Source organism: Microplitis mediator, chromosome 7, assembly GCF_029852145.1.
Source record: "Microplitis mediator isolate UGA2020A chromosome 7, iyMicMedi2.1, whole genome shotgun sequence".
Classification (NCBI taxonomy): domain Eukaryota; kingdom Metazoa; phylum Arthropoda; class Insecta; order Hymenoptera; family Braconidae; genus Microplitis; species Microplitis mediator.
In genome coordinates, this window is record NC_079975.1 from 23200484 (window position 1) to 23222201 (window position 21718).

Sequence of the window (21718 nt, forward strand, 5' to 3'; positions counted from 1 at the left end):
ATATTTAAATTTTAAATCGAATATCAAAATTCCATTCAAACATTTTGCGCCTTTATAAAAATAAATAAAAAAAGTTTATAAATAAAAACACCCAAAAAGAAATAAATTCATTGTATTAATCGATACAGTCTATTTGACAATAATATATATCTATATATATATATTTAATAAACAATATGTTAACTTACATAATAAAAAAAAAGGAAGAAATGAAAAATGAAGTCATTTATATTTTTTTTTAAATATTTGTTTGTTCATTAAAAATTTAAATTACATCTAATAAAATGTAAACAAAAAGATAAGGAGAGATCACACATTACATGATTTTTTTTTTTTTAAAATGAATTCTTCTCCATTTGATAAAAATGCATATTGATTAGTCGATGCTAAACTATTTAATATTATCATCAATAATAAAAATATAAAATAATAATAATAAATGGTGTTCTATTTACACGCTATCGTAATAAGTATATATATTTTTTTTATAAAGAATAAAAAAATCAAAAACTATTTTATTAAATAGTCAGTTTTTAATTGCATAGTGGATGTGAGCAAAAAAAAATTTATTTCCGCAATATATTTAATAGGTGCAGAAAAATAATATAAAATTTTATATATATTTATATACATATACATTAGAGTGACCCAAAAAACCTGACTTTTTTTTTCTCTTATGAAAATTTGTTGGTTTAATATTTTTTGGAAACTCCAAAAATCAGGTCGACAAAAAATTTTTAAAAGTCGCTCGCAAATTTTGAAAATTCAAAAAATGCCAAAAATTTCAGCGAAAATTTAAATAATTAAAAGTCGCTCAAAAATTTTGAATGTCCGAGTGCTGTCTTGAAAGTTTTCAAGTGACCCTTGAATTTGAATATTAAAGCGGCTCAATTTTTAAACCACTAATTAATATCATAATGAATTAAAATATAATCCGAGAATTAAAAAATGAATTATTTCTCTACTTTTTATTTTTTAATTCAATTTTTAAGTTTTTTTTTAATATTTAAATTTTATTGCTTAAGACGGTCTAGTATTTTTTCGGTTATACAAAAGATATTTTAGTAAAATGATAATTGGACTGTAAAAAATTTGAGGAGTGAACACGGAGTAAATACGGAGCAGATGACTGTTTATTTATTTAATCCCCTCGGAGTTAAATTTACTCCAGAGGGAGTTGATTTTAATATTAAAACTTCGAATCGGAGTAAATAAAATCAAAATCACTCCGGTAAAAAAACAAACTCCATATTTACTCCGTATAGGGAGTAATTTTTTATTGACTCCGTAACTCCGAGCGATGGAGTAAATTCGGATTTAAATAAAACCCGAATTCACTCGATTTTTTAGTGTAATAAAAAAAATCCAAAGTATTAGTTACCTATGATTTAAAATTCAAAATTTTTTAGCGACGTTTAAAAATTTTAATTTTGAGTAAAACTTTTCCGCATGCTATTGATTTTACACAAAATAGGGTAGAGGTACCATTTGTGGCCACTGCTCCATTTTTGGACATTTTATACTTTATTTTAAAAGAGTGTTTGCCATCTATTCTCTTTCTCACACACATGTGAACAAACGAAACAGTGCTGGTTGCACTTACATTAGCAAATGGAAATTTCAAATGAGTCGTTCTCAGATATAAACTGAAATTTCCGAACCGGAAGCATTTCATTCGATAAATAATAACTTTACGCATCAAATGAAATATTTTATTTAATTATTTGAGCCTTTATCTATGAAAACGGTTCATTTAAAAATCACCTGTTTCACTCTCTTAATTAAAAAGTATCAAATGAAATTTCTAGTTTAATAGCGGGTTAAAAGTATCTTTGAATTAATTTCAAAAATTAATTTTGTCATTGCATCTTTTACAAATTATTTTATTTAAATTTTTCAAGTGTCCAAAACTGGCCCTAAAGTGCCCAAAAACGGTACCTTTACCCTATTTCTGTTTTAAAAAAAAAAATCCAAATTTCAATCATTTTTAAAATTTCAAATTTTTCGAGCGACCCCTAAAATTTCTTCTCGACCTGATTTTCGGAGAATTTTTCAAATTTCTTAAACCAACAAATTTTCAAATGAGATTAAAAAAAAAAATGTCAGTTTTTTTGAGCCACCCAATATATATATAAAAATCTACTAATTACGATATTGATTTAATAATTAATTACTAATAATGATAAAAATAATAAATCTAATTACGTCTAGCTGAAATATTAAAAATTTCCAGATTTGTAGCGCCGGTTCATTGATAAATTTATCTACTCACGTAAAACTAATAAATATATATTCAATTATTATTATTATTATTTTTAAATTAATTAATTTATTTATTTATAATATCACCTAGGCAACTATTACTAGTTTACCGATAATATTAATCAATATGATATTTATTTGTTAATTGTCTTTATTTAAATCCATTTATTTAATTAATTACGTAATAATAATAATATTTATCGAGCACCATTGGCCTATTTAATTAATCACTTATAATTTTATAAAAATTAAACTACTATTAATTTATAAAATTATCAATTCAAATAACACTCGCTGATTAATTTATACATATATATGTATACCTCAACGATTAAACCGTCGATACATTTATTATTATTATTTTTATCTCTTACTTATAAAGAATACATTTTATCTATTTTATTATTCTATTTATTACATAATAAATAATGGTCTAGTTTTTAACCATTTGATTGTTATTGTTTTTTTTTTTATTATTATTGTAATTTATATTTACGTGGTAGTTTTATGTTTGTGTTAAATATTTAAAAAAGACCGGAAATAAAATTTTTAGTAGAGAAGTAATAAAGTGTGAACACAATTATTATTTTATGTAAATTTAACCAGAGTTCCGAGCGCTACAAATCTTACGTGACTTTATTTATTTATTTATATTAAAAATTTTAATTACCGATATTGTTAATCTAAGTCATTAATTGCTATATCAAACCGGCGTTATTGATTAATAACTTGGTGAGAACCCTAAACGGTGGCATGATATTTCCTGTGTAAAAAAAATCGTTACAAAAAGATTCGAAAAAAGTACGATCCTAAAGTTAGCAGACAATTAAAAATTTTTGGATTTTTTTTTGAGCAATTAAATTTGAAGAAAAAAAAAACCAAAAATATGCACAGGTAGAAAATTTAAAAGGCTACAAGTGCAATATTTTTAAATATTTTTTTTTTCATAATTTATCTTGAAAAAAAATCCAAAAATTATTAGACGTCGGCTAAATTCAGTATCATGAAAAAGTTAGATGTGGAAAATAAATTTTAGATGAATGAGAATTTTTAGAGGAACTTTTGGAATTTTTGTGGTAAAAAAAAATTTGTCTAGAATTTTATAAGGGAATTTTTAGTCAAAAGAACGTTTTTGAGTGTAGAAAAAATTTGGTTAAAAAACTTGTAAAATTTAGATAATTTTGAACTTTGAGTTGAACTTTGGAAATTTAAAATGATTAGAAGTGTGGAAAATTTTTGAGTAGTGTAGACTTTTATTACAGGTTTTTTTTGTTTTTTAAGAAATGAATTGAATTGACTATTTTCTGAGTTCATAATTTTATGAGAAGTTCACAATTAGTGGCAATCACGTGTGAATGTAGCAGACATCAGACAAATTTAAAATTAATAATAAATATAGTAAATAATTAATAAAATTAAATTTTAAAAAATTCACATTCAAAAAATTTAAAAATTAATAAGTGCATTTTTTTTAAATTTGATTTTTTTAATTATTTATAATTTTAAATTTGTCTGATGTCTGCACATTCACACTCATGGCAATAACTCATTTTTTGGACAATTTTGGATCGAGGCATAGCTTCATTTGTACCAAAAGAAAATCTACCATTTAAAAAGTCTACCAAAAATTCTCTATCATAATAAAACTCTACCACACAAAATACTACCGTATTAGAAGTAGATAGTTCTTTTAATGTAGAGATTTTAAATGGTAGAGATTTAGTATGACAGTAATTTGAAAATGATAAAGTTCTTAATTAGGAGACTTTTCAAATGGTAGATTTTTTTTTGGTACAAATGAAGTACCCGAATCTAAAAGTAAAAAAAAACTAACAGTCTCAAAAAGTTCTATTAAAGTCAAAAAATTTTCAAATCATCTTATTTTTTTTTCCTCATACCTAAATAATTCTAGTGAGTCATAAATATTCATAACTCCTAATTAATTCCTTTTTTTTTTAATCTTTAAACCCAACAAATTGAAAACTCAAATTATTGTTGCTAAAAAATAAAAAAAAACGCTTAGAAAAATCCTACACCAGTCGAAAATTCTTCACTGTAATTTTTTAAAAGTTTAAAAAATATCCAACTTAAAGTTCAGAATCTTCTCAATTTTTAAAGTTCCCTATCAACATTTTTTGAATAAATTTTTTTTACACGGGTGATACCTTCCAAGAAATATAAATTTCAAAAACTTTCTTTTTTTACTTAAAATTCGCTCGTATAAAATCCTACATAAACTTTTCTTTTTACTATCAAAATTAAAAAATTTCCACTAGAAGTTCTAATCTGTCTCGTTCTAGTTCCACATGTCGAACTTTTCTGGACTCTTTTTGCAACGAATTTCTTTTACACGGGATTGTAATGGATATTTTTTTTAGTCGTTTATTCAAAACATTTTATTTATTTATTTTTTTAAAATTTTTTGATTTATTCAGTCTAATAGCTAGTACTTGGACGAAGTGCGAGGATGGGTTGTGCGTGCTCTTGCTTTCTACAACGTGTATATTATATATATTTATATATATAACATTCAAATGTATCATACATTTCACTCCGACTAATTTTATATTTTTTTCTCATATTAATCTTAACGTAATATTTCCTCTTGCTCATTTAGATTACATTTTATTAATCAACTAATTGATAATGTATTAATGGAAAATAATAATTATAATAATAATAATAATTCAAAGAGAAGAAATAGTGAAGATAATCTCGATTGCTATTTAATTAGATCAGATATAATTAAAAGTAAATAATTAATTGTCGAGATATTAATTAAATTAATAATTTGTTATTTTTTTTTAAATTTCAATTCGGTTGGTTTATTATTTTAGCACTTTTTTTCTCTTATTAGAGTTAATAATTATATTGTTGTAGTAATCTATCCTCGGCCTCAAGTTTTGAGTGCCGTATGACGTGAGTCCATGTACGTATCTCCGGTTTCTGTATGAAGATAAATTCCCTCTACGGAGAATATCGATACCTCTGTAAATATTTTAATTTTATTAATAAATTTCATTACTGAGTTTCTCAGTTTTTTAATGGAAAAAAAATTGTAATGAATTAATTATGAAATTAATTTTAAAAAATTGATCATGAAGTTAGACGATTAAGAATTTTTGAATTTTTTTTTAATAATTTAATTTAATTAAAAAAAATGCACATGTAGAAAATTAAAAAAACTGCAAGTGCAATTTTAAAAAATTTATCATTTTTAAATAATTTAAAAATTATTAGACGTCGATTAATTTCAGTATCATAAAATATGATCCTGGTTTGCAGACAATTAACAATTTTCTAATTTTTTTTTCCAACAATTTAATTAAAAAAAAAAATGCACATGTAAAAAAATTTAAAAAACTAAAGGTGCAATTTTTTTAAAAACTTTTTTTTTTTAATTTATCGTTTAAAAAAAATTCAAAAATTATTAGACGTTGGTTAATATCAGTATCATAAAAATATGATCCTGGTTAGCAGACAATTAACAATTTTCTAATTTTTTTTCCAACAATTTAATTAAAAAAAAATGCACCTGTAGAAAATTAAAAAAACTAAAGGTGCAATTTTTTAAAATATTTTTTTTCTTTTAATTTGTCGTTTAAAAAAAATTCAAAACTTATTAGACGCCGGTTAATTTCAGTATCATAAAAATATAATCCTGGTTAGCAGATAATTAACAATTTTCTAGTTTTTTTTTCCAACAATTTAATTAAAAAAACTAAAGGTGCAATTTTTTTAAATATTTGTTTTTTAAAATTCATCGTTTAATAAAAAAGTCAAAAATCATTAGACGTCAGTTAATTTCAGTATCATAAAAACTTTAATAAAGACATCTCTGATTATAAATTCCGATAGAAAACGATCAATTCCAATTACAAGTCAGTGAGATTTCAATCGGGTTTAATTGGACCAATCGGAACTCTTATGAGCCGCTCCAAGTTCCCATCAGAGTTTTTAATTAGGGATAGTCAAGTGAAGAATTATAACAATTCTCAGTGTTTATTTTTAGAAAATAAACCAATTAACAAAATCAAAACCCGCCTTTATTTTCTACCAACAGTCGCAATTAAAAATGCGCGAAAAACAACAAATTCCTTTCTATCAATGACGTAACCGAGTTTATTGCTGGTCAATTAATTATTCCAATTTCCCGTTTCAAAAATTTTCAGATTTGCCGCCTCAATTTTAAATAATAAAATTTGTATTATATAATTTTTTTTTTTTTTTTTTTATACTGTAATGCTATCAGTAAATTATTTTATTGACATTCAGTTGTACGGATTCGGAATTAAAATAAATAAAAGAGAGTAAATTTGCAGAGAAATAATTTAATAGTAGAAGATATCCTACAAAAGTGTTTAAATTACGTAATACCTTAAGTCAACAGTAAACAGTTTAAGCGTCAGAAATTGTTTGAATAATCTATAGATATATAGTGATAAATAAAACCATATAGTTTGTACATAAGCTACTTACCATCCGGCAATTCGTATAATTTTCTAGGTAAAGAAGTGAAGTACGGATGTCTAAGTGCTTCTTCAGCGTCTATTCGTTCGTCTGGATTAAGTTGTAATAGTGAGGATGCCATAATATCCCCTTGAGCGACATCGTAAAGTTTCGGAAAAGATAGACCGAGTTTACGAATTGGATAAAATGCTAGTCGATGAGGTTTATAGCCGGGTAGTCGCGTAACTCCTGGCCATGTTTCTTCTGTCGGCGTTCCCAATATTTTAAATATTTTATCAAGTTGATCATAGGTACATCGCACACCCGGAAATGTCGGTACACCTGTGAGCATCTCGACAAATATACATCCCACGCCCCACATATCTAATGAAGTTGAATATTCCGTTGAGCCTAAAAGTACATCCGGTGGCCTGTACCACAATGTCACCACTTCGTGCGAATATGTATGGGATGGAACAGACTTTGCTCTCGCTAATCCAAAATCCGCGAGTTTTAATTCTCCTAATTCACTAATTAAAAGATTCTGAGGTTTTACGTCACGATGTAACACTTTTCTGAAATTTAAAAATTTTAAATAAATAATTTATAGGGGAGGGGATTCAAAGGAAATAGAAAAAATTTTAAGATGCTGTTGAAAAAAAAAATTTCACTTTTTGCGGGCAAACAAAAAAAATTTCTGGGTATTTAATAATTTTGATTTAAAGAAAAATTTTACGCGAATAAAAATTATATTTTACATAATTATTGGATGCAAGAAAAAAAATTTTGATAGTTTTTTATCATAAAACAAAAAGTAAAATTTTTCGACTAACCCTGGATTTTTGAAAAAATTTAACTACTGACTTTAAATTATTAATTTTTAAATCCAAAGGAGGTATTTTTACAAAAGCAATTAATTGTCGCTCAAAGTAGTCGATCAAAAAATTATTAAATTTAAAAAATTGTAAATATTTTAATGATCCTGAAGTTAGCAGGCAATTAAAAATTTTCGGATTTTTTTTTCAACAAATCAATCGCAAAAAAAAAAGAACTAAAAATATGCACTTGTAGAAAATTAAAAAAACTAAAGGTGCAATTCTTTGAAATATATTTTTTATGTAATTAATCACTTTTAAAAAAATCCAAAAATTAGTAGACGTCGGCTAATTTCAGTGTCATAATATTTTAAAGATTATTGAAATTCATCTGGTAATTTGACACTGAGTTTTTTTATCGTAAATTGATAATAAAAAAAATCAAATTGATTACATACTTTTTTTTTTACAATGATCCCGAAGTTAGCCGTCTAATAATTTTTGGATTTTCTTAGAACCGATAATTTGCAAAAAAAAAAATATTTGAAAAAATTGTACTTATAGTTTTTTTAATTTTCTACATGTGCATATTTTTACTTTTTTTTTTTTTGCAATTAATCCGTTAAAAAAAAATCCAAAAATTTTTAATTGTCTACTAACTTGTCATCCTGATGTTAGCCGACGTCTAATAATTTTTGAAATTTATTTCAAACGATAAATTATGAAAAAATAAATATTTAAAAAAATTGCAATTATAGTTTTTTTAATTTTCTTCATGTGCATATTTTTAGTTTCTTGTAATTGATCTCGAAAAGAATTCAAAAATTCCTAATTGTCTTCCAACTTCAGGATCACTTTTCAAAAAAAATTTTCGAAAACGATGAAAAAAATTTTAAATAATAGGGTAAGAGCACCAGTACCCAGCCACCTCATGTTAAATTATATCTATATATATTTTAAGCCAATGTTAAAGTATATGACCGGCTGGCTACTGGTTAAGAGCTGGGTACTGGTGCTCTTACCCTACTCAATTATATTAACAAAATTTATTTTTGAATTTAAAAAAAAAATTTCATAAACTTTTGAGGCCACCCCTAGCCCGTCTTATCTCTCTATCCCCTATATTGTCATCATTTTACAGTAATTAGGTCGACTGCACTTTCAAGTATACATTTTTTATTTATGTCAGTACTATACATAATTAAAAAATTGTCCCACTAAAAAAAAATCTTTACTTAAAAAATTTTTGAAGTGTAAATAAAATGGCAATAAATTAAAAGTATACTGTCATAAATCTTAAAAATAATTTATCATTCGACATGCAAACTCACGATTGTTATTTAAAATAAAACGTATTGTCAATAAATTTAAAAAATGATATTTACCTGCGGTGACAATAAGCCAGTCCACGTAAAAGCTGGAAGAGAAAGAGTCTGACGTTTCGCGGATCCAAGCCACCGCTGCCGTACTTGGCCATATACTGAGAGAGATCAGTGTGAACGTACTCGAATACAAAGGTGAGGGTTTCTCGGGTATGAATGATATCATGTAGCGTAACTATATTACTGTGCTTAAGCTCTTTTAATAAACTCGCCTCCCGAATGGCAGTAAATGGAGCGCCTTCTTCCTCCTGTAGTCTTATTTCCTTTAACGCGACAACCTGCTCTGCGAGATGGCTGTACCCTTTAAATACAGTCGCGTATGAACCCTCACCCAACTGTTCTAGTTTTATGTATCCCTCAGATTTACCAAAAGGCGAGTCACCCTAAATTATAAATCAAGTATACGATTTATTTAAATGGTTAATTAATAAAATTAATGAGTAATTTAATAGAATGCGTACTCCGAATGCTGAAAATCTTTTGGTTCGACGAGGTCCTGGATCAGGACCGAGAAAAACTTCAGACTTTGGTCGAGGTGGTCGACGTGGTCTTAAAATAACTCGTGCTTCTTCTCGTATATCCTCATCTAGAAGCTTAGAATCACTGGACACTGATAGCTGCCGGTGAACTCTGTCATGATCACCAACCCCTGACCATTCTGAGACATGTGATATAGACGATGAAGTAATTGATTTTGCTGAAGACAATTACAAAGTTTAATATTATAAAGACTATTAACTACTCGTGGACATTTTTTTAATTTTATCAGAATTTCGGATGAGCAAAATCCTGAACTTGATGCTTACGATATAATTTTAATATTTAAAGCATAAGGCATCAAGTTCCTGGCTCTGAGCAGAAATACTGATAGCCCGTGAAAAAAAAATTCCACATGTGAAACTTTTTATGATAGTAAAGTTAGCAGACATTTGAAATTAAAAAAAATTTTTTTTGACAGATAAATAATGAAAAAAAAAAATTTCTAAAAAAATGCACATGTCGGAAATTTAATAAACTATACGTGCAATTTTTCAAAATATTTTTTTTAATATTTATTTTTTTGTTAAAAAAAATCAAAAAATTTTTAAATGTCTGCTAACTTTATTGTCATGAACTTTTTTTGGACTTGAAATTTTGATAGCAAAAAAAAAATTTAACTAAGACTACATGAGCAAATTTTGAGTAAAAACAGAAAGTTTTTGAAAAATTTCTCAAAATGGGAGACACCACCCGTGAAAAAAAAATTCGTTCCAAAAACGTTTATAGTGAAATTCAAAAATTGAGAAAATTCTGAACTTTAAGTTGCAAATTTTTGGAACTGAAAAAATTGGAAAATAATTTGACGACAATTTTTTTGGGTTTGAATTATTCAGGTATGAGGCAAAAAAAATAAAATGATTTGAAAATATTTATGAAGATTTTTTGAGACTGAAGTTAGCCGGCGTCTAATAATTTTTGGATTCATTTTTAAACAATAAATTATAAAAAATAAAATATTTGAAAAATTTTCACCTGTAGTTTTTTTAAATTTTCTGCACGTGCATATTTTTAGTTTTTGATTTTTTGTAATTGATTTGATGAAAAAAAAATCAACAAATTACTAAGTGTCTGCAAACTTTAGCATCATAGATTTTTTGACTTTTCTTAGAACTTTTTGGGAAGGTCAGTTTTTTTGACGTTCAAAAAATGAGTAATTGAAACTAATTATGAACTTATTGTCATTTCAAATCATTCTTGCTTCAAAAATAAAAAAAAAAATAGAAACCCGCAAGAAAATTCCACATGAGTTGAAAATTTTTCACACATAATTATTTTTAAGTTCAAATTTGGAAGTTTACTGTCAGGAAAGTTTTTAGAACGAATTTTTTTTACACGGCAAGAATTTTTACGGAACTATAAAAATTTATGATAAAATTTTTAAGCCAGAGTCTAGAAAATTACGAAATATTTTTAAATTTTGAAAAAGTCATCAAAAAATTTCATCATAATTTTGCTGAATGATTAGGGAACAAGTAGCAGAAAAAATTTATAAATCTTTAGTTGCATAAAAATACTAATCAGTATTTCTGAGTCTCATAATCAGAACGTTCATGATCAAGTTTATTTTTACGACAGACAAGTCAAGGAAATGATTCAATATTACAAATAAAGTGATACAAAAGTTTCATTGATGACGATGTAAAACTAACAAAGTAACATATCACTAAGTCACCTATGACGTAAGATAAATAATAAAAAAAGTAAATAAACTTACCGTAACGACGGTCTTTGTCACCAGAAACGTTACCATTTCGCTCCAAACGATCCAAAAATTCTTCCGAAAATCCATTGTACGGAAGCGGCCCTCTATTGGCTACATCGTCAGCCTCTTCTTTTGATATTGCTATTAAATTATTATTTATTTCATTCATTTATTCATCTCCAGAACAAGAATACAAAAATTTTGAAAAATTAATTTATAAATAAATAGATTAATAATTCACTGCTGCTTAATTTGCTCATTATGAATACGATGTAATTTTTAATTCATATGTTCTAGTTCATATGATTTATGTTTAATAGTATCATTAATTTTTCATTAGTGTTCTATGTAGTTTTTCTTTTCGATATATTGTTATAATATGAGTGTGAATGTAGCAGATATAAGACAAATTTTGAATTACGAATAAACGAATTAAACAATTAAAAATATAAAAATTAAAAAAATGCGCATACTGATTTTCACATTCTATGGATGCGCATTTTTTTTTACTTTTATTCGATTTACATTTAATTCACTTATTTTTAAATTTTTTAAATTAATAATTGTCAGTTACATTCACACGCATTGTTATAATTTGTATTTTTATATTAATATGGCTGCTGTTTTTGTAATACTTATGTCTGTATAAGAGTTTAAGCTTATAAATGTTGTTACTGATTCAAAAATTATGATACTGAAGTTAGCCGAGGTCTAATAATTTTTTGAATTTATTCAAAACGATAAATTATAAAAAAAAAATATGGTTCTAAAGTTAGCCGACGCCTAATGATTTTTGAATTTTTTTTCGAAACGATAAATTACAAAAAAAAAAAAAAATTAAAAAAATGCACATGTGGAGAATAAAAAGAAACTACAGGTGCGATTTTTTTAAATACTTTTTTTTTTATAATATATTGTTTTAAAAAAAATTCAAAAAATAATTTGATGTCGGCTAACTTGACTATCACAAAAAAAATATTTTAAAAAATTGCACTAATATTTTAATTTTAATAAAAAAATAATTTGTTAGTAAAATAAAATTTTAAGAACATAAAAAAATTTTTTTTCAAGTCTGATATGCGATTTTCGGTGACCTCTCTTTACATCTCAGCCAAAAACATTTGATGAAAAAAAATCTCTATGTAAATATTAATTGCATCCTTGTTTTGCTCATAGATATATTTTTTCATCAGATGTTTTTGGCCGAGACGAAATTTCTGAGATGAAATGAGGGGGAGCTGCAATTTTTGAAGTTTTTTCTCTAAGTATTTTATTTGTTTAACTAAAAGAAATAAATTTTTTACGAATGTGAGTGTAGCAGACAGACAAATTTAAAATTATAAATAGAGTAAATAATTAAAAAAGTGATATTTATAAAAAATGCACTCATTAATTTCAAAATTTTTTAAATGCGCATTTTTTTTTAATTTTATTCTATTAATTATTTACTCTATTTATTAAAATTTTTTGTGAGACTACAGTCAGCCGACTAATAATTTTTAAATTTTGTCAAAACGATTATTTATAAAAAAACTGCACAGAAACTTTTATTAAATTTCTACGTGCATAAATTTAGTTCTTTTTTCGTAATTTATTTGGTGACAAAAAAAAAATATTTTTAGCTTTGTCTGTTGGCTCTTTCTTAAGAAAATAAAAATCAAAATAAATAAATACATACACAATCTACCAAAACTATGGCTAAGGCGTTTTTTCAATTTCTGTACCCTGCTGAGTGCACCATTTTTTTTGTCTCTCATTGTCACCGTACCTGGAACAAATAAACAAATAAATTAATAATTACCCTACATAAATTAATAAAACACATTTATGATAATTTTTTATTGACGAAACGAGCTGACAACTGCATCATTAAAAAAAATAAATGTCATTATTTATATTCCCCTTTTCTCAGTTAATTTTTACAAAACATTTTTATGATCCTCGTTAGCAGACAGTTGACAATTTTCGTATTTTTCCCCCAAATTACAAAAAAAAATAAAAATATGCACATGTAGAAAATAAAAAAAACTACAAGTGCAATTTTTTTAAATATTTTTTTTTTTAAATTTATAATTTTTAAATCAAAAAATTATCAACGTCTCCGTTACTTTTTTTTTCATGATAGTAAAGTTAACAGACATGTGAAATTAAAAAAATTTTTTTTAACAGATAAATAATGAAAAAAAAATATTTCTAAAAAAATGCACAGGTCAGAAATTTCATAAACCATACGTGCAATTTTTCAAAATATTTTTTTTGACATTTATTTTTAGTTAAAAAAAATCCAAAAATTTTTAAATGTCTGCTAACTTTATCGTCATTTTTATTTTCTTATAATAATTATTTTTAAAAAACATATATTTTAATTAACAAAAACTTACCACCCTCTTTACCCTTAGACGTTGCTGATCCCTTGTCTTGACAGTACATGATTACTCATTCACTAGGACACATGACATATGGGCGGTGACACCAGAACAAGTCAGTCCGTCTGTAATCCTTGTGTTACTTTTTAAACACAGGATTATACTTTTTATTATTATTATTATTATTATTATATATATATATATATATATATGTATATATATTTTTTTTTATCATATAATTTTATCTAACACAGCGCACTAGCTCTAAAAAAATCTAAACAAACAAAACCAATAACTTGCACATTTGAATTCATTTTATTTAAAAATTTAAATTTTAATTTTTTATCACAATTATTATTTTAAATTTTAAATAATAATTTATTATACATATAAATTACGGTCCTTTCTTTTTAAATATTTTTTTTATCAACTAGAATTACCACAGCCTACACAGTGATTGTTGCAATTAAATAATTATTTAAAACTATTATTGCATTTAATTTTAAATTTTAAAAAAAATGAAACGAAAAACTTTTTTTTAAAAATAAAGTAATTATTGAGACAACGACCGGATGTCTTTATGAATATGTTATTGGTAAAAAAAAAAAAAAAACACACTTGGTTTATCGTCAACTTGGTTTAAAGTAAAGCATCAAGATATACAACTGGATTTTTTATTGGCTCAGTCTTTTCCTACAGTTTACCGGACTGTGAATTTAATCTGTAATGATCTAAAGTTACTACTTGCGTGGTACACAAATGGTGAAGCTTCACATTATTTGTTTATAAAGGCTATTAATTATTGTATTTGTTTAATTGTTTTTTTTTTTTTGGCTCCGCGGAAGCCGAGAGAGAGAGAGAAATAGTTGAATTGTACAGATGTAAATCACTGGTGTGTATGCACTAGTATGAGGTATGAGCTACGATCAATTATGATTGGATAAATGACGTTAGAGAGAAGACTGAATGATCCATGAATAAGAGTACAGAGGTTTTTATCATGCATTGCCATCTAGCGGACTTTACTTTCTTGTCGGTGTTTTAAGACTTTTAAATTACGCGCGCTTTCATTTTCTGACCGCTTGGTGATAAAAGAGACTTTTTTTTTAATTTTAATTTACCCTGGTAGCAAGACTTTGTCAGAAAGTTGGTGTCAATTAGTTGCGATCAAGTTGATGACAACTTTTAGCTTTTGAAACTTGACTACAATTTGTTACCACCCTAGTCAAGTTGGCAGCAAGCTGGTGACAACCTACTGCACTATTAGTGCAGTTTGCTTAGCAAAAGTTTCCTTGAATTTTTCTTTAAATGTCCGTCAACTTTGGGCTTTTCCGTTTTTGATGACAATTTGTATTCAATTTTAGAAGTTAATTTGTATTCTAATTCGGGTAGTAAATTTACGTCAAATTGTACAGCAAGTTGTAGGGGAGGATGGGGCAGAGCGGCCCCCCTAAGCCAATTATTACTTTTTGTGGCTTTCAACCATAAGATCACTTTACTTTTGTCTTATATCGAACAAATTTATGAACATTTTGCCAAAATTCTGAAAAAAAAAAATTTTTTTTGTGGGGCAGAGGCCTCCCTCCAAAAAATGATAAAAAAATTTTTTTTTGTTTTTTTTTTTTTTTTAAATTGTTTTCATCATTAAGAATGTATTTCTGTCTCTTGACAACTATTTTTGGTTTTATATTACTCGAAAAAATTTTTTTAAGGTGTAATAAATCGTTCACTCTCGATGACCTTAATTACTAATTGTTATTTCCTAAAAAAAAAAAACAATTCTGTAGTTTTACTTTATTTCAAAAATTTATCAACTAAAAAAAAAAAAATTATTTTTATAAATTTTTTAGTGACCAAATTTGCCTCTTACATAGAGAAACGGCCGAAAAATATAAAAAAATAATTTTTTCGGAAGTTTCGGCTGGTTCATTTTGCCCCAGGTGTTATGCGTAGGGCTAGAAATGTGGAATTATAATAATTTTTTTTTAATTTGACGATAAAAATATGAAAAAATCACTTTTTCAAAATTTTGGGCTTGTTCATTTTGCCCCAAATGTCATGCGTAGGGGTTAAAATGCGCGAACATATCGAATTTATAGTAATTAGTCGAAAAAAAAAAAATTTTTTTTTGATCAAAATTTCAGAGGGGCCGCTCTGCCCCACCCTCCCCTATACAAATTGTCGCCAAAAACGGAAATACCCGAAGTTGACGGACATTTGACGAAAAATTACCACTAAAATTTAATAAAAATATAAATTTAACTGATTTTATATTTTTTTTATACGCCCTTATAGTTCCCAGAGTAGGTACCGAGAGCCATAAGGGCGCATAAAATTTTTCTTCTCAATTATTCTATTCAAAATCTAGAAGAAGCAGAATAAAATTTAAAAAAATTTTCGACTTAGTTTTTTTCAAAATTGTAAAAATTTTTTTTTTTTATACGTCGCCCATATAATAATCGTTTTAAATTCTTGAGCAAGTCTGCTCTCAAGATCGATAGGTGCTCGTGTCTTTTTCTACGCATGTGTCTTGTGCAGATCCTTGTGACCAGATTTAAATTGCAAGTCTAGTGCAAGTCTTACACAAGAAATCCGTGCCAGATTGTAACTAAATTCTGGAGGAAGACTATAGTTTAAAATAGTTGCGCAAGCGCATGGCTTGCTCAAGGTTCAAAATAGACCTTGAGCCTGAGCAGATCTTGCGCAAGTCATGCGTAAGTACCTACTGTAAGTTACTGGTGCAAGAAATGTGTCAGATACTTTTTCATTGCACCGTGTTCAAAATATTTTTAATATTCTTGCGTACGATACCATGAGCAAGCCATACACAAATCTTGACAGATTTTTTGATACACGATCTTGCGAAAGACATACGTAGAAAAAGACACTAGCAGCTAGGGGTCTTGCTAACCCTATCCAAAAATTCCCATAGAATCCACTCAACTGCGACGAAAACCGCTTAGAATCCTATAGACTGTATTGGTTTCTATGCGGTTTTTGTCGCAGTTGAGTGGATTCTATGGGGATTTTTGGATAGGGCAAGATACTTACTCCAGAATCTTGCTCAAACACGTGTTACTAGGGGTACTATGGCTCCCGGTAAAACCCCGTCAGGGAACATTTAATCGAAAATTTGAAAAATCTTCAGACCGGGTAACTACTCAATAATTTCTACCCCTTAAACTGTCAAATTTATAAATTAATATAAATAAAATCTTGTGTCCATTAATTAATTATCAACTTATATATAAATAGCAAACGAAACATCAATCGTTTTGATTTTCGTAACTGTATTGATTCAGTTACATATTTATCTTTAATAACTTTTCAAATCAATTTCATAGTTTACAAAAAAAAATAACAATAAAACACAAAAACAAATAAATAAATATAGAAGTCGAATAAGATAAGATATCGTTATACGACAAAATATCAATAATGTGATGAAGAATAAAGATAATATTTGTACTATTAATTGATACTAAATATAATTACAGCAATTAAAATTTAATGCGTTTACAATGGCGTCGAAATATTTTTTAAATCAATAAATATATCATATTAACGACAACAGGATATTGTAGTCAGTGTGTTTTGAGCTGTATCTATTTTTGGTCTTTTACTGGTAAGCGTCGAAATTATACTAGTTAACCCAAGCTTCCACATATTATTGAAAAAAAATTTTTAAAATAACAATAACAAAAAAAAAAAGGCTGGATAATTGTCAATCATGTATGCAGCAATTATTTTTGTTATTTTTTTAATTATCGCAAATTTTAATTTAAAAGCCGAAATATTGAACAACAGTAAATGCTCCCATTATGGAGACTATGTGAGTATTTTATTTTTTTGTTATTGAAATGTTTAAATTTATTAACCAGTACTTGTGGTCGACTGGATAACAACCCACACGGAAAAAGATATATCCAGGAATATATATCGGCAAAATAGCATACATTTTTTTTTTAATTTTAATTGTTTTCTAGTATAGCCGCAATTACTTCCTTTTACACTTTTTTGCCTTTATATCGCAACTGCTTTTACTTTTTCCTACTTTTCATTGTGCGGCTGTGGCCCGACTTGTCCTGCTGTACTATTGGCAGAGTGCGCGACGAAAACGACATCTGTCGACCGCATTAAATCATTCTCAAAAAGCACAGAGAGAATACGGAAAGTTTTTAAAAACAAATAATTATAATTTTTAAAGATTGCGAAATATATGTGTGATACCACATTTGAAAGGTGGAAAAATATAGAGTAGATTGTACTGAAAAAAATGAGTATAAAAAATTTTAATAAATACAAAATAAATATTATTTTGAACGACATAAGGTTAGCTTGTAATAATAATAATAACAACAATAATAGTCATAATAACAAATGAGTTAAAATAATTATAATTATAATTTTTTCAAAGGCCGTGGCCGTGTTCGCTGGCATTTTTTTTTTTGGCGCAGGCACTAAATTTTAATCTGCGCATGCAAAAAAAAAAGAGATAGCTATTATTAACTTCTCGCTATGAAAATTGCAAATTTTCAAAAAAAGGGAAGTTATTACACCGATTCATTTCGATTCACACTTTCGGGAAAGGGTTAACTTGGGTGATCTCCCGAGCCACTCCCCAGATAGCAAAATGACGTCTTGATGAGTTCTGAATCAGTTCCTATTTATGATTTGGATGTCTTAAAAACATGTTAAAGAAGTTTTTAAGAAGTTCTCAAGATGTCGATTGCGCTACCTAGCGAACTCAGTAAGACATCTTTGAAAAGAGTTCTCAAAGAGTTTTTTTTTCTGACTTCGCAAATAAGACTTCAGAATGAACTTACCATGACGCCTTAAAGAGTTCCTAATTTTGACTTCAAAAAAGTTATAAAAAGAATACATTAAGACGTCACGAAACTGACGTCTTATTTATGGAGTCTTCAAGAACTCTTAATTAAGAGTTCTTAAAAATGACACCTTTAAGAAGTCATTATAAGACTTCTTAACCCTTTAGAGTCATAGGATCTCGAAACGTCTCCGTGTGAGACTAGTGGGGAGAGCGCGAATCGTAGAGTCCCGTGAGCATGTATGAGTGACATGTGAGAGTAGTAGTGTGCCTGTGAGTACCCTTCCACTCGTTTGAATCTCGCGCTGCGTTCATCGACAGAACCGTAGTCACTGCTGCCAGAACGTGGGATATTTCTACCCCTTCCAGAGCGCCTCGCGCGCGGTGCACACACGCAACTTTGTCTATCGGTGTGTCGGGAAACCGAATGAAGCCGAGAGAAACCGAGCGCTGTAGACAAGCGGAGGAGAATTGTTACTCCCACCATGCGACATTTCGTACCCGCTCAGAGTTGCGTGTTCAAATCCGCACTCGAATTTCATTTTTTTTTTTTTAATTATTTTTTAACGCAATAAATTTTTAAATAATTATCTGTTCAAATATTTTAATTAATTGATATTCAAAAATTTTTAGACAAATTTCAATGGCTGTAAAATAGATAAATGAATATTAAAACATAATCCTCTCATTGTACTTTTATTTAATAATAAATTTTAGATTAATAATTTTGATTTTAATAAATAATTATTATTAAAAGCTATTTATTATTAATATTATTAATTATTTTTAATTGTTACTTAATGGTTCAAATACGATTTTTATACAAGCTGTTACACTCGATTGGTTTCAGGAGCTTCAAGTTGTGTGTTCGCAACCACGACTGAGCAAATTTTTTTTTTTTTTTTTTTACTAATTAATAATTAATTAATTTCTAATTATCTTTAACTAATTTTTACAAAAAAAAACATAATTCCGGATATTCAGAGATTATATTCAGAGGAAAAAAAAAAGTATGGGATTTCTATCGGATATCCCTTTTTTCCTCTGAATATAAAGTGTATGGTATTTCTATCGGATTGCTATCGGAATAGAAATTCCATAGAAATCCCATAGAAATACCATACACTTTATATTCAGAAGAATAAATATGTATGAAATTTCTATTGGAATAGAAATTCCATAGAAATCACATAGAAATACCATACACTTTATAATCAGAAGAATAAATATGTATGAAATTTCTATTGGAATAGAAATTCCATAGAAATCCCATAGAAATACCATACACTTTATAATCAGAAGAATAAATATGTATGAAATTTCTATTGGAATAGAAATTCCATAGAAATCACATAGAAATACCATACACTTTATATTTAGAAGAATAAATATGTATGAAATTTCTATTGGAATAGAAATTCCATAGAAATCCCATAGAAATACCATACACTTTATAATCAGAAGAATAAATATGTATGAAATTTCTATTGGAATAGAAATTCCATAGAAATCACATAGAAATACCATACACTTTATAATCAGAAGAATAAATATGTATGAAATTTCTATTGGAATAGAAATTCCATAGAAATCACATAGAAATACCATACACTTTATATTCAGAAGAATAAATATGTATGAAATTTCTATTGGAATAGAAATTCCATAGAAATCACATAGAAATACCATACACTTTATAATCAGAAGAATAAATATGTATGAAATTTCTATTGGAATAGAAATTCCATAGAAATCACATAGAAATACCATACACTTTATAATCAGAAGAATAAATATGTATGAAATTTCTATTGGAATAGAAATTCCATAGAAATCACATAGAAATACCATACACTTTATAATCAGAAGAATAAATATGTATGAAATTTCTATTGGAATAGAAATTCCATAGAAATCCCATAGAAATACCATACACTTTATAATCAGAAGAATAAATATGTATGAAATTTCTATTGGAATAGAAATTCCATAGAAATCACATAGAAATACCATACACTTTATAATCAGAAGAATAAATATGTATGAAATTTCTATTGGAATAGAAATTCCATAGAAATCACATAGAAATACCATACACTTTATATTCAGAAGAATAAATATGTATGAAATTTCTATTGGAATAGAAATTCCATAGAAATCACATAGAAATACCATACACTTTATATTCAGAAGAATAAATATGTATGAAATTTCTATTGGAATAGAAATTCCATAGAAATCACATAGAAATACCATACACTTTATATTCAGAAGAATAAATATGTATGAAATTTCTATTGGAATAGAAATTCCATAGAAATCACATAAAAATACCATACACTTTATATTCAGAAGAATAAATATGTATGAAATTTCTATTGGAATAGAAATTCCATAGAAATCACATAGAAATACCATACACTTTATAATCAGAAGAATAAATATGTATGAAATTTCTATTGGAATAGAAATTCCATAGAAATCCCATAGAAATACCATACACTTTATATTCAGAAGAATAAATATGTATGAAATTTCTATTGGAATAGAAATTCCATAGAAATCACATAGAAATTCCATACACTTTATATTCAGAAGAATAAATATGTATGAAATTTCTATTGGAATAGAAATTCCATAGAAATCACATAGAAATACCATACACTTTATAATCAGAAGAATAAATATGTATGAAATTTCTATTGGAATAGAAATTCCATAGAAATCCCATAGAAATACCATACACTTTATATTCAGAAGAATAAATATGTATGAAATTTCTATTGGAATAGAAATTCCATAGAAATCACATAGAAATTCCATACACTTTATATTCAGAAGAATAAATATGTATGAAATTTCTATTGGAATAGAAATTCCATAGAAATCACATAAAAATACCATACACTTTATATTCAGAAGAATAAATATGTATGAAATTTCTATTGGAATAGAAATACCATAGAAATCACATAGAAATACCATACACTTTATAATCAGAAGAATAAATATTTATGAAATTTCTATTGGAATAGAAATTCCATAGAAATCCCATAGAAATACCATACACTTTATATTCAGAAGAATAAATATGTATGAAATTTCTATTGGAATTGAAATTCCATAGAAATCACATAGAAATACCATACACTTTATAATCAGAAGAATAAATATGTATGAAATTTCTATTGGAATAGAAATTCCATAGAAATCACATAGAAATACCATACACTTTATATTCAGAAGAATAAATATGTATGAAATTTCTATTGGAATAGAAATTCCATAGAAATCACATAAAAATACCATACACTTTATATTCAGAAGAATAAATATGTATGAAATTTCTATTGGAATAGAAATTCCATAGAAAT

General features: G+C 26.6%; 1 protein-coding gene across 4 annotated transcripts in view; it reads right to left on the minus strand.

Moving 5' to 3' along the window:
• Nucleotides 1-314: 314 nt before the first annotated feature.
• LOC130671268 (cyclin-dependent kinase 14) overlaps nt 315-21718 on the minus strand; it is a 39397-nt gene continuing 17993 nt past the window's right edge. The window contains exons 1-8 of one of the 4 annotated variants that reach the window (XM_057475049.1): nt 14135-14478; nt 13532-13622; nt 12829-12918; nt 11163-11291; nt 9370-9605; nt 8912-9291; nt 6742-7286; nt 315-5250 (exon numbers count right to left, since the gene is read on the minus strand). In XM_057475049.1, coding sequence (XP_057331032.1) covers nt 5159-5250; nt 6742-7286; nt 8912-9291; nt 9370-9605; nt 11163-11291; nt 12829-12918; nt 13532-13580 — 1521 coding nt within the window. In that variant the 5' untranslated portion in view covers nt 13581-13622; nt 14135-14478 and the 3' untranslated portion in view covers nt 315-5158. Of the gene's footprint in view, nt 5251-6741; nt 7287-8911; nt 9292-9369; nt 9606-11162; nt 11292-12828; nt 12919-13531; nt 13791-14132; nt 14479-21718 lie in introns of those variants that run through there. The other 3 variants (XM_057475048.1, XM_057475046.1, XM_057475050.1) reach the window with 3 other exon arrangements.